The sequence below is a fragment of the Phragmites australis genome, chromosome 1 (assembly GCF_958298935.1).
Source record: "Phragmites australis chromosome 1, lpPhrAust1.1, whole genome shotgun sequence".
Lineage (NCBI taxonomy): Eukaryota > Viridiplantae > Streptophyta > Magnoliopsida > Poales > Poaceae > Phragmites > Phragmites australis.
In genome coordinates, this window is record NC_084921.1 from 41,253,228 (window position 1) to 41,267,461 (window position 14,234).

The window sequence follows — 14,234 nt, forward strand, 5'->3', positions numbered from 1 at the left end:
ACCACACGTCCAGAAATATATAATTACAATATATATATGGACCGAAATTACATTTTAGATTGTACTACGATTATAATCGTGTTATTTAGGTTGTACATCATTAGACAAAGAATTTGTTAGAAATTACGTTCATCTATAATGCAATTGTAACTCAAATTTTTTTATATCTGATTGTACTTCTCTGTAATTCTATTATGTTTTAAATTGTAATTGAGAATAACATAACAATAACTAGAGTTGAGAATATATATATACAATGTATCATGCCTGCAGACTCCCCTTCCATGCAAAAGTGCTAGTGTATTGTACATGGCCGGCCCAACAGTTGAACCAAGGAAACAAGTACATGATCAGTCCAAACAAGTCCCATCAAGGCCCAAACTCCTTGGTCTCGCTTTCCACCCTCGCCCTCTCCTGATCTTCCGTTCCGTTCGGTCCCAAGCTCCAGGCTCCCGTTCCGTCTGCCTATACGTGGGTCAACCGACCCATAGCTCGGACGTCGGTCCGCCCAGAAGGTCCACCATGGGTTACAGCTTATGAGAAGTTAAGTTTTTTCTTTTTTTTTCTAATATGCACTACTAATTTATTGTTTTTATTGATATATAATTTTGTATTTTTTAATAAGAACCTAACATTCTGAAAAGTTTGATTCAACATTTTGTGAAACCTAGTTTAACATTTTTGAAACACTAGTTCAACAATTTTCAAATTCACAGTCCAATCTTGCATTTTGCTCCTTCATATGCATTCAATATTTTGAAAAAGTCATTTCAATTCAGTTTTTTTTTTGTGAGCCTTAGTTCAACATTTTTTTTACTCTAGTTCAAAATTTTATATTAAAATTCTAAAACATTATATTCAAAATGTTAAAATAGTACATTCAAATATTATTTTTAAAAAAACAAAAATAACAAAATATATTCATATTGGATCTTATTTTGTTGCATTAATTCTAAACAATACAATGATTCCAATGGATTTAAAAATGGACTCGCGGTTTGGGTGAAAAATGTTTTGATGTTTGAAATCCAAACCTATTTTCTACCCACTCATCTTGCATGAATTGAGTGTCGACACATGACAAGGACCGTGCAATCCCTTCTCTCCTCTGCGGATCATCCTCGCCGACCGCTAGTTCTGCACACAAATCTTCAAAGTGACATGTGCCAAAGCTTAAAAAGAGTGGTAGATGTGTAGGTTCCCCGAATGCTTGCGAATATGGGTGAAAACTGTTGGAAACGATTGGAAAACGTTAAAATTATTTTCAGTTTCAACCTTTTTTCAGAAACACTGAAAACAGATACTTCATCGGTTGTATCAAAAAATTGAAAACAACATTGTCAGATCGATAATATGTCGATATTAAGGAAATCAATAATTCTGAACGAAAACAACAAGCTGTAATTCACAAGTTACACATTTCATATGGTAAGTTCAATGAAGTCACACATAACTACATAATATGACTACAATCTATATAAGTATACGACAATATGATGCATCTTATATGATAAGACAAATGACAAGATATATTTAATAAGACATATATTTTTGAAACAACCTCAAAATGCAAAGGAGGGATGTTGAACTGTTGATAGTAGGTCAGATAAAAGCAAGTGCAGATTTACATTTCCTACCATTATTTCCTACTAAAGATTAATCCAAAAGCAATGTAGGAACCAAAGTTCAGGTACAACAAACAATAGTCAATAGATCATATTAGTATCATTTTTACCACTAGCCTTGAGACACATGAATCATATCAATAATAAAGGAAAGATTTATAATAAATTATTGATGTGAATCAATTGATAACCTATCCACAATTTTACCTCAAGCTTTAAGAAACGTGCAGGGGTTTCACCGTTAGGCCTCAAAAACGTAGGAGGATTATGTGACACCATCACGAAACTTACGTCGAGGCGAAGCTGAGTCGTGAAGGTGCCGCAGCTGTTCGATGGACGAAGCAAGAAATTGATCAAAATACCCTCGATGGTATGTAGGAGTGTACTATAAGAGAGATATATTTTGGTAACAAGCTAGTAAACTTAGGGGTTTAGTTTCCTAACCTATAAATATAGGGTTGGGCTATGAGAGAGTTTGAACTAGCCACTTGAGCCCTTTGTGCCACCTATTTAAGAGCCTAGTGCTAGGATTTTAGAGTAGAGTAAGATGAGTGCTTAGCTTATGTAATAAGTGAGAGTTTTTGAGAGAAAAATCCTTATAATCCGTTTAAAATAGGACTGACCTCTTTGAATAATGAAGTTTATATTTTTGCATATACTTGAATTCCTCTTCTTCTAGTCTCTCTCTATTGGTTTCCTTGCAAGTTAGCAAGTTTTCCTTTTTTGGTACTGATTTTCTTGTTAATTTTCGTTTTTGCCTTTGAGCTGCGATTTTTCAACCTCGAAAAGTTATCATTCTTGTTGCTAGAGGCATAAACGTTCATATACTCATGTATTTGAGAGGGTCTTGAATCCCTTTGTCTCTAGACTATCAACTTAGAGAGTTATTTCTTTCGGTGACTGTTTTTTTTTTACTTTATTCTTCGTTCAAGTTTCAAGCTTTTGTGCTTAAAGACATATGAAATGGTCTTGAATAGAGCCTATAATTCATATTTTATCTGTAGAGTTATGTTGACTTGGAACTTTCTTTCTCGCTTTGTTTCTCTAAAGTTTATGCTTTTATTGTGCGTTTTTTTAGGTGCGTTGAGTGAACAAGGAGTAGACCATCTATTGCACAAGAAATTTATAAGGCGCCTATTCACCTCCCTCTAACCGCCATTCTCGGTCCTATAGGCACAAAAACAGATATTTCTGGAAAATGCTCTAGTGTTCACATCCCCTGAATACTGGACCATCCGATGCATATTCCAAGTTTCACCTTTGTATAGAAAAAGTTCCGGTGTGTACTGCCTCTGATCATCGGACTATTTGGTGTGTATAATTTCCTCCACACCGAAACATCTAGTGAGTACAATTTCGCTGGACTTAAAGACAAAAATATAAACTCTATTTTCTTTTCAACTTTGGTCAGATATGATTATATTTGTAACATATAGACATGCGCATGCAACCCAAAACCCATCAAATTAAGACTACAAACTTGTCAACCACTCATCACAAATAAATTAAAGCACATTTCCACTTAGTTTCTCAGATCTAGATGGCGCACTATTGCAGTCAAAGTTGTGACAGCTTAATCTTCTACACATCTCCCGAACCTTGACATGTTTACTCAACGGTAAGTTGGAAAAAACTAAGCAGGTTTGAAAAGAAGAAAGAAGTTAATTTGTATACTTTAAGGATCTTTAGACCGTTCATGTGAATAGTCTTTGTCTATCAGTGTCCCAAGGTGTTCACCGTTCAGCTATATCACTGCCTGCGTCTGAACGTTAGTAAAGGGAAAATGTAATCCGTGTGAACACATGTGTCTGTCTCGAAGACTTGTAGCTGATACTGCCAGCTTAATTGACACGTTATCTCTCATGCCTTGACATTTGCTGATCTGCCATCCAAAATTTCTGGTAGGGAGAGAGGCGAACACCTGGCATATTGAATTGAAGAAACTAGAGCCTTTGTAGAAATATTGCACATAGGAAGAGGCCATCAAATGTAACGTCACCCTTTCAGCTTGACGCTTCCTTGCAGCACTGAACATGTCTAATCTCATCGAATCATATATATCAGTGGTGACTTGAATCAAGTACCCAAAGATAAAGACGAGACCTTCCTTTTTTTCGTCGTGAAAGTTTCAGGATGGATGCATTCGTTTCTGCAGTTCTCGGTGATCTTGCTAGTAGAACCCTATCCTTTATCATTGATAGACTCTACTGCCGGCAGGTAGTCGTGGAGGAGGATCTAGAGTGCCTGCGCAGTCTGCTGCTAAGGATCCAGACCATCGTCAAGGAGGCCGAAGGGCGGCACATCACAAACCAAGCGATGCTCCAGCAGCTGCAGATGCTGAGAGAATGGATGTACGAAGGGAATTACTTGCTTGATACTTTCAAGTACCAGATGCTCCAACCAGAGGGGGTTAATGATGAGGTTAGTGATAACTCATTTGCTCTGTCCAAATTAAGTCGCCGCAAGCAATTGTATTTATCCACCACGACAATCAACATGCCATTTGACCTCGAGGAGATAAAGAAGGTAGAACAGATGCTTGGTAGCCTAAAAAGCATCATTGGCGATATGAAGGAGTTTGTCACTTTCCTGAAGGGCTATCCTCCCTTGTGCCGTGAACCTTATAGCAAGCACTTAGTTTTGGACAAGTGCATGTTTGGCCGCCAATCAGAAATGGAGAGGATCGTCAACTTCTTGTTACAAGAAGAGCCTCTGGGGGTCGAAAGTTTGGGAGTGCTTCCAATAATTGGCCCAGCAAGAGTTGGGAAGAGCACCCTTGTTGAGTATGTTTGTTACGATGAGAGGGTTCGTAATTACTTCTCTTCTATTGTTTCCTTCAACGGAAGTGACATTGAAAGCAGAAACTTGGCTGATATAAGAGACAGCGGTGTACTCAAGCATAGCAGCGGTGCTAGTGCTACGCATGAAAGGTTGCTTATAATCATTGAGTTCCTTGAAGATGCGGTTCTAGACGAGGAAAGATGGAGAGGGTTGTGCTCTTCAAGAAACTTCATGCCACCTGGGAGCAAAATTATTATTACAAGTAGATCCGAGAGGTTCATAAATTTGGGTACAGTGCAACCTCTTGTGCTAAAACAATTGCCTCGGGAAGCTTTCTGGTACTTCTTCAAGGTGATTGCGTTTGGAAGCACAAATCCTGAGGAGCATCCACTGCTAGCTGTGAGCAATGTGATGTTCATCTTCAACAACCTGATGACCGCACTACCGAGAGTAGAAGGGAGAGAGGGGGGAGATGGATGGGTTCATACCTAAGACTCCAGTGGTTGGAGTAGGGTTGCTAGAACCCGCCATCTCTGCTTCGTCGGTGGAGCTCTGCGCTAGGGCAGCGACGGTCGGGGCAGAAGGGCTCGCCGGCGTCCGACGATGGTGACGTAGGCGCACGTAGTCCAGGGCGTGACGCAGAGGGCCAGGTGGAGCTTCCCGTCGGCACAGCGCCCTCTCCTCTAGATCGGTTAGGGTTTAGGTGTCGGTGGGGTGACTAGCGGCGCGGTGAACCTCGTGCCGAGCGCCCCGGCCCCCACCTCTTTTTATAGCGCTGGCGACGGGGGCCCACCAGCCAAAATGGGCTGGACGCCCCCGATCAGGGCGCGGGTCAAGGTTCTAATTAAGCCGTTCTAATTAAGCCGTTGGGCTTAATTAGTGAGAGATCAGTCTAACATTCTCCCCCTTGATCTTACTCTACACTTTTACTTTTAAACTTTTACTTTTATCCCATTCCATCACAGATAGTTGCATAGAGCATACTTCATCGTCACGGTCAATCGCCGATAGATTTGGTAGCTACAAGCACGTCTCTGTTTTGAAACAGATTCTTTGACTTTTGGGCCCTAGTAGTCCAGGAATCACAGGCTATCCCTTAACCCCATGCCGGCTACATGTTCCTTGAACACGTTGGGTGGTAAGCCTTTCGTTAGCGGATCCGCGAGCATCCTTGCTGTACTTATATGCTCGAGACTTATGATTTGATCCCGGACTTTATCCTTCACAACGTAATACTTTATGTCAATGTGTTTGGCAGCACCACTTGACTTATTGTTGTGAGCGTACTGTACTGCTGGATAATTATCGCAGTATAACTTTAGTGGTCTATAGATGTCGTCAACCACCTTTAAACCGGGTACGAACTTCTTTAGCCAGTTCACCTGCCCCGTTGCCTCGTAACATGCTACAAACTCGGCATACATTGTGGACGATGTAGTGACGGTTTGTTTGGAGCTTTTCCATGATATTGCTCCTCCTGCGAGAGTAAACACGTACCCTGACGTGGACTTTCTATCATCTCCCGCATAATCAGAATCCGAGTACCCTACTATGTGCAAGGAATCTGATTTTCTGTACGTTAGCATGAGGCCTTTTGTGCCTTGCAAATAACGCAAGACCTTCTTTACCAATTTCCAGTGTTCTGGTCCTGGATTACTTTGAAATCTGCCAAGTAACCCGGTGACAAAAGCTATGTCAGGGCGTGTACAAACTTGCGCATACTGTAAGCTCCCGACAGCTGAAGCATATGGTACCACTTTCATTTGATCGATCTCGTATTGATTCTTTGGGCATTGAAAATCCCCATATCTATCGCCCTTGACTATGGGTGCAGGTGAGGCACTACACTTATGCATACTGAACTTTTTCAAGACCTTTTCTATGTATGCCTTTTGTGACAGTCCTAATACCCCTTTGCTTCTATCTCGGTGTATCTCAATTCCCAGAACATATGTAGCTTCACCGAGATCTTTCATATCAAAGTTCGAGGACAAGAACTTCTTTGTTTCTTTCATTAGGCTGACATCACTACTCGCAAGCAAGATGTCATCCACATATAAGATCAGAAAGATATACTTTCCACTTTTAAACTTTGAATATACACAATTGTCCTCTACATTTTCTTTGAACCCAAACTGTCTTATTGTCTTATCAAACTTCAAGTACCACTGCCTTGAAGCCTGTTTCAACCCATAAATGGATTTCTTTAAGCGGCATCCCAGACGTTCTTTTCCTTTTACGACAAAGCCTTTCGGTTGTGCCATATAGACACTCTCGTCTAAATCCCCGTTAAGGAATGCTGTCTTTACATCCATTTGATGCAAGTCTAAATCATAGTGGGCTACCAGCGCCATTATGATTCTGAAGGAATCTTTACATGAGACTGGAGAAAAGGTCTCATTGTAATCAATCCCTTCTCTTTGCGTAAAGCCTTTTGCCACAAGTCGCGCTTTATACTTTTCTATATTCCCTTGGGAGTCATATTTTATTTTGTAGACCCATTTGCAGCCCACTGTTTTGGCTCCTTTAGGAATTACCTCTAAGTCCCAAACCTCGTTGGCACTCATTGATCTTATCTCATCTTCCATGGCCTCAAGCCACTTGGATGAGTGTTCGCTTCTCATGGCTTCTTCAAACGAGGTAGGATCACCTTCCATTTGAAACTCTTCGATGTTATACACTTTATAATCGTCAGGGATAGCTGATCTTCTCACTCTGTGAGACCTTCTAAGAGCCTCCACATTTGGAACATTTTCAAGTTGAGGCTGTTGTTGCTCCCCTTGATCTGTGGCAATAGCTTCCATGGGTTCCTGAAGCACAGGTTCCACATCTTCATTCGTTGTTGCCACAGGAGGGACAACCACAGGTGCTTGCATTACAGTGTCTTCCACTGTCGGTGCAGCTACAACGGGTAGTGAGAAGAATGGCTCATGAGTCAACGGAGTGGGCACATATTCCCGCTTCTCCTCAAGGTCAAACTCTCGAGCTACCACGCTCCCCCTCATCATCTCATCTTCTAGGAAGATTGCGTGTCTCGTTTCCACAAACTTTGTATGTTTATCAGGGCAGTAGAAACGATAACCTTTCGATCTTTCAGGATAGCCAATGAAATGGCAACTAACTGTTTTGGGATCTAGCTTCCCAATGTTTGGGTTAAACACCTTGGCCTCAGCTGGGCTCCCCCACACACGTAAATGCTTTAGTGAGGGTACTCTCCCTGTCCACAACTCATACGGTGTCTTGGGCACCGATTTACTTGGTACTCTATTGAGAATATGGATTGCTGTCTTTAATGCTTCTATCCATAGACCCAATGGTAGGGATGAGTAACTCATCATACTACGCACCATATCCATCAGGGTACGGTTACGCCTTTCAGCTACTCCATTTTGCTGAGGCTCGCCCGGTGTCGAATACTGGGCTACTATTCCATTTTCTTGTAAGAACCTTGCAAAAGGTCCAGGAATCTGTCCATACGGGGTATGACGACCGTAGTACTCCCCTCCACGGTCAGATCTGACTATCTTAATCTTTAAACTGTGTTGGTTCTCAACTTCTGCTTTGAATATCTTAAATTTATCCAATGCTTCTGTTCTTTCTTTAATTGGATAAATATAGCCAAAACAGGAGTAATCATCTGTGAATGTTATGAACGAGTCAAAACCATCCACACTTTTCACAGGAAATGGACCACATATGTCTGTGTGGATTATTTCTAATATTCCTGTGCTTCGTTTGGCATTTTTCTTAATTTTCTATACATATTTTCCTTTTATGCAATCTCTGCATTGCTCTAAGTCTGCGAACTCTAATGGAGGAAGAATATCATTCTTTACTAGTCTCTCTATTCTCCCCCTCGAAATATGGCCTAAACGACAGTGCCATAATTTCGACGACGCATCTTGAGTTCGCTTTCGTTTTCTGTTTACATCCGCAGACGAGGATACGTTTTCACTATCACATATAACATTTACTTCATCACGTAGTGATAACAAATATAACTCATTTTGTAAGATAGCAATCCCAACACATGCATTATTGAATGTTATCTTACATTTGCCATTTCCAAAGTGGCAATCATATCCATCATTGTCCAAACATGAAACACTAATCAAATTCCTCTGTAAAGAGGGAACATAAAGCACATCTCTAAGAATTAATGTGAATCCATCAGCAAGCTCCAGAGGAAGGTCGCCAACGGCTTCAACATCTGCTTGGACTCCATTTGCGACTTTAACGTGTCTTTCGCTTCTTTGCGTAGTCCTCGTCGAACGGAATCCCTGTAATGAGTTTGCAACATGAACAGTTGCTCCTGAGTCAATCCACCATGTAGATTTCGAATAACTCACATACAGGATTTCATTTATGAACGTAATAATGTTCTCACCTTTCTTTGCCATTATCATTTTCAAGAATTCGGGACAGTCTTTCTTGTAATGCCCCGTTTTCTTGCAATGAAGACACTGATCTTTCTCCACTGTGAATTTCTTTTGTTGATGCTGCATGGGGCCTTTGCCCTTGCCCTTTGGAGAGTTGGCATCGAAATTCTTTTTCTTGTTATTCTCTTTCACATAGTTGATGGAACCACCATGTGAAGCTTTTATCCTTTCCTCTTCTTGCACACACATAGCAATGAGCTTCTCTAAATCCCACTTCTCGGGCTGTATGTTGTAGTTCACAACAAATGTATCAAACTCTTTTGGCAAAGAAGCAAAAATCAAATGGATAAGGAACTCATCCTTTAGAGGCAGATCCATTGGTTTGAGTTTGGATGCCAAGTTGCTCATCCTCAGTATGTGCTCTCTTATGCCACTGCCTCCACCTGAGTATCTTTCTGTTACCAGCTGCTTTATCAGCTGGGTAGCATAAGTCTTTGAAGAGCCAGTAAACTGACTCTTTATTCTGTTCAGGTACTCAGTGACAGTGTCACACTCTGGGATCGAACCCACAATAGCAGGCTCAATCGTGTTCTTTATCACTGCCAAATATTTCTTGTTGGCAGTGACCCACTTCCTATGCTCAAGGTCATAGGCCATCTTTTGGGATTGATAATCCCTATCTCTGGTTGCCCAAGCGGCATCAGCCTCGTTTGTCTCCCTCACCGGTGCCACAGGATCTGTAGGACACGGTGTGGTGACTACCCAATCAACCTCAGCCAAGATGAAGGCTAGGTCGATCTTCTTTTTCCATTCTGAATAGTTGTCACCTTTCAGAGTTGGAATCTCATTGATACAACCCATCAAGTTGTACCCTCCTGAAAATACAATTCAAATAATGTGAGAACATGAAATGACACCACAATTGCATGCCTTGATTGCAACGTTGGTTAAAATCAAAACATACAACTGTTCCCTGCACTAATTCTATATCACCGTTGGGCAGAAATAGAATTAATACATGAGATTATACATTAATATTATTATAATATTGCTATTAATCAACGTTGGTCAGAATAATAACAAAATTATAATAATAATCATCATTTTCATTTCCAGAATTAAATTCTCCCGTTGGTTTGAATTTAATAATGAAAATACGCAGCGGAAAACAATTTTAAATACTTTATACTATTTTTCCAGAATTATTTCTAGACTTTATAATTTTCTGGGCAAAATTATCGTTGGATAAATTTTTTTGCATAAAAATCACACCAATATTTCAATTTAAATACTTTCTGGAAAATGCTAAACAGTATAGATACTTTTATACTGTTGAAAACGCCATTTCGGCCTTGACAGCCCATCCATTTCACTTTCGGCCCGGCCGGAGATTTGGCCCGCTAGCGGCCCGCGGCGGACGCGCCCGCGACGGCCGACGCGCGCCCAGGCCGCAACCTGGGCCTGGGTCGCCAATTCGGCCCGTCAGCGCGCCCCCGCGCCCGCCCGCGTCGATCTCAGCCATTCATTTGGATCGGACGGCGCAGCGGCGATCTCGGCCGAACAAAACCCGACGTCGCCGCGCCCCTCGCCCTAACCCTAACCCATTCGATCTCCTCTCTCTCTCGCGAGACCGAGCGGCGACACGGTGGCGACCGAGGCGATCCGCGGCGACCGGCGCCGGAGAGGAGAGACGGTGCCGCCGCGAGGCTCCTCGCCGGCGTGCGCGCCGCCGTCGAGTGGCTTCACGGTGGTGCCTGACCCCTTGAGCCCGCGGAGGAGGCGCTCGGGGCTCGGCTCTGTGCCGCACGCCATCGAGCGGCGGTGCGAGTACTCTGCCGCCCACGGCGGTGATCTACGGCCAGAAGAGGTGAGACATCCCCCCCCCTTCTAGTCGAAGATGAACTGTTAGGGTTAGGGTTTGGTTGTGGGCTCTGATACCATTGTGAGCAATGTGATGTTCATCTTCAACAACCTGATGACCGTACTACCGAGAGTAGAAGGGAGAGAGGGGGGAGATGGATGGGTTCATACCTGAGACTCCAGTGGTTAGAGTAGGGTTGCTAGAACCCGCCATCTCTGCTTCGTCGGTGGAGCTCTGCGCTAGGGCAGCGACGGTCGGGGCAGAAGGGCTCGCCGGCGTCCGACGATGGTGACGTAGGCGCACGTAGTCCAGGGCGTGACGCAGAGGGCCAGGTGGAGCTTCCCGTCGGCACAGCGCCCTCTCCTCTAGATCGGTTAGGGTTTAGGTGTCGGTGGGGTGACTAGCGGCGCGGTGAACCTCGTGCCGAGCGCCCCGGCCCCCACATCTTTTTATAGCGCTGGCGACGGGGGCCCACCAGCCAAAATGGGCTGGACGCCCCCGATCAGGGCGCGGGTCAAGGTTCTAATTAAGCCGTTGGGCTTAATTAGTGAGAGATCAGTCTAACACTAGCATCTATAGGTATGGAAATCGCAGTGGAACTAAATGGATCTTTTACAGGCGCAAACATAGCTGGTGCCCTATTGAGAGCTAATTTTTGCATCAAGTTTTGGAGGAGAATGCTTAAGTACCACAGAGACTGCACAGAGAGACATCTCATTCTCTTTGGTGAGCATCCTCATACTCTACTTCAGAAAAATCAACATATATATCTTTGGGGAATTCCTCCGGCCTCACAGTTATTTATAGTCCGTGATTATAAGACACACCCTTCTAACAAGGACTTTCCGAAGGTAATGTTACTTGATGTTCAAACTGGAAGTGCTAAACCTCATGGGAAATTTGAAGTTCTAGCATGGAGATCACATATACCTCCCTACCACGACTATGTGATGAGTTGTGAGTCACGGGCATGCAAGAAGCGGTCTCGGCAGAAAGATGTGTAGTTATCTGCATTTATGTTAGTTTTACCATGTTTAGAATTAGATTAGATTAAATAAGGTTTTATATGTTGATTCAGCTACTACAACTCGTGACGGAACTGCTGGAATATTTGTTGTTTAAGAAGATATATTTTTAGATCAGTTGTGATTATGTGAGTGGTGGCTGGATTGTAGCAGACTAGCAGGTGGTAGTGGCATAGTAGTGGTTTGAATTTGGAGATTGGAATATTAATTTCTGCGATACTTCTTAAAGAAAGCTTCTTGTTAGTTATTTGACTTATTTCCTTTTGGCGTGTCTACCCTGTTGAGATCAAATGCTATGGCGATTATTTCTCCCAATTTCTTGCCAAACAATAATGCATGCCTCTGTGATTCCATTGTAGTTAGTAGCTGAATCTTTGAGTACAGACATGTTTTCCTCTCTCTATCCAGCTGTTTGTAACCTGGGGTTCTACAGGGCAAAAGGACGTAAATATCATTATCAGATCGTCAATATGTTTTGTATGCCGGTGATCACCGACGTGCGGTGTGCGAATGGACGACTCTACCTCCAGAAACGTCAAAGGGCGCATCCTCTTTGTCCTCGTTGAACTCTTTCTCGTCCTGTATCAACCTACCAGACAGACTTCAGATTTCTGAAACTTTGGAGTGCCACATGTTCTCTGCTGACAATCGTAGAAATTGCACGTGGGATTTTTCTCATTTGGGTGATTTTCTGCAGGCGAGGAGGATGGAGCCGTTAGGCCTCTCTGACGGCTATTCGGGCGACTCCACGAACCACCACCAAAATCCACCAAATCCCCTTCAATCCATCATTTTTTCGCCCTCCCCTCCAGAGATCTTCAACCTCCAACCATCCCCGTTTCCCCTCCCTCAGGATCTCCCCCTTTTCTTTGGTCCTTGCGGCCCAGCGGGTAAGCAAGTGGCCAACAACCATTCCGAAAGCTTCACCACCTTCCTGCTGCCCCCACAGCCCTCGCCGCCGCCGTCTTAGACCCGCATCGCAATCCTTCGGCGCTCGCCCCATCCAGTGAGCACCCACTCCCTCCAGATCCAAGCCGTGTCCACCTCCTCGGGGGCCAATCCTGATAGCCCAGCTCTAGATCTGCAGCTCTACACCTTTATCTCGCCGCCGCCACCTCCGCCAGGACCCCCTACAGCCGGCGCTGCCGACGTCGCCTTCATGCCGGCCACCCCGGATTTTGCCACCTCGCCGCCACCTTCCTACGCCGAGATTGTGAAGCGCTCCTCCCTGGACTTCGCTTCAGCACACCTCCATCAGCGCCCTGTCTCACCTCTTCGCCCTGTCGGCCGACGTGTTCGCTTCGCCCCGAGCCCTCCAAGGCTCCACTCTGGCGCCCGGTCTCGTCTCTATGAACCCCTTCCAGTCCGTCACCATAATCCCCTCCCGGCATCGCCCCGTGGATTGCCGAGCAGTGCGCGGGATTCGGCGGTGCGCGCGAGGAGTCGGGCTGGACCATAGTCAGTGGCCGGCACTGGTGGCGCAAAGTGGAGAGCTCAGACGTGACGCCTCAACCTTCCCTAAGTCGACAGGACGGGAGGGCAGGTCGAATGCCACCTAAGGACTCTAGGATCCCCCTTCTTCGCTCGTCCTCCACTTTTGCTCTGTTCCAGGAGCGTACTAAGGGTCGCTGTTTCATTTGCCTGGCTCCCGATCACAGAGCTGCTGCTTGCAGGGATCTAGTTCGCTGTTTCCGGTGCATGCGCTCTGGGCACAGGGAGAGGGATTGTCGCTCTCCTCATCGTGTCACTGCTCCCCCTCGCCATGCTGCTCCATATAGGGAGTGCCAGCCTATGAGGCATGCGACGCCTCCCGCTGAGTCTGGGCTCGGTGATCCTGCTGCACGTCCTGTTGAAGAAGACTGCTTCGTCCCCATTTCCGTTGATCTGGAGCACGACCGTCTGGCGTGGGAGGCAAACGCACTTGTGCTGTGGGCTGTTCACCTCCCTCCAGGTGCGGGAGCTCGGGATGTTGAAGATGCCGTCCTAGCTGAGCTACGGCTCCACCGCGGGGATGTCATCGTCACGCGGCACCATCCTGAAGCCTTCCTCCTTAAGTTCCACCAAAGGCGCCATTGTGAAGAAGCCCGCCGGCGTCAATGCATCAAAAGGCATGGCATCGAGCTCCACCTTGGTCCATGGCGCAGTCTATCTAAGGCCATTGCAATGAAGCTCCTCTTCAGAGTTCGGTTGTGCCTGGATGACGTCCCAAGGCATGCTTGGACCCTGGACATCGTGGAACGCATAGTGGGGTGCTCCTGCTCGCTTCAGTGTATTGAGGCCGATCTCTCTCAACCGGAACACACCTGCCACATTGCGCTGTGGGCCTCGACGTCCAACCCGGGCCTTATCCCTAAGGTAGTGTGGCTTATTTTCTCTCACAGTGCAGGGTCTGACCATTCCTCCACCACTCATGTATCAGCAATGCAGCCAGCTCCTTGGCAGCAGGGAAGCAAGCACCAGGTCTTTGTACATCTGGAGGTTATTGAAGACTTCTCAGCAATAGCAGTGCACATCAGCAACGTAAGATATGCCCAGGCTCCTCTCTCTCCGACGCGTCAGCACT

General features: G+C 44.9%; 1 protein-coding gene across 1 annotated transcript; it reads left to right on the forward strand.

Annotated features, from left to right (window-relative positions):
* Window positions 1–3,661: 3,661 nt before the first annotated feature.
* Window positions 3,662–11,881, forward strand: LOC133884905 (disease resistance protein RGA2-like). Its single transcript, XM_062324501.1, has 2 exons — window positions 3,662–4,819; window positions 11,206–11,881. The coding sequence occupies exons 1-2, from the start codon at window positions 3,759–3,761 to the stop codon at window positions 11,648–11,650; spliced, it is 1,506 nt and encodes a 501-aa protein (XP_062180485.1). The 5' UTR covers window positions 3,662–3,758; the 3' UTR covers window positions 11,651–11,881.
* Window positions 11,882–14,234: the final 2,353 nt, after the last annotated feature.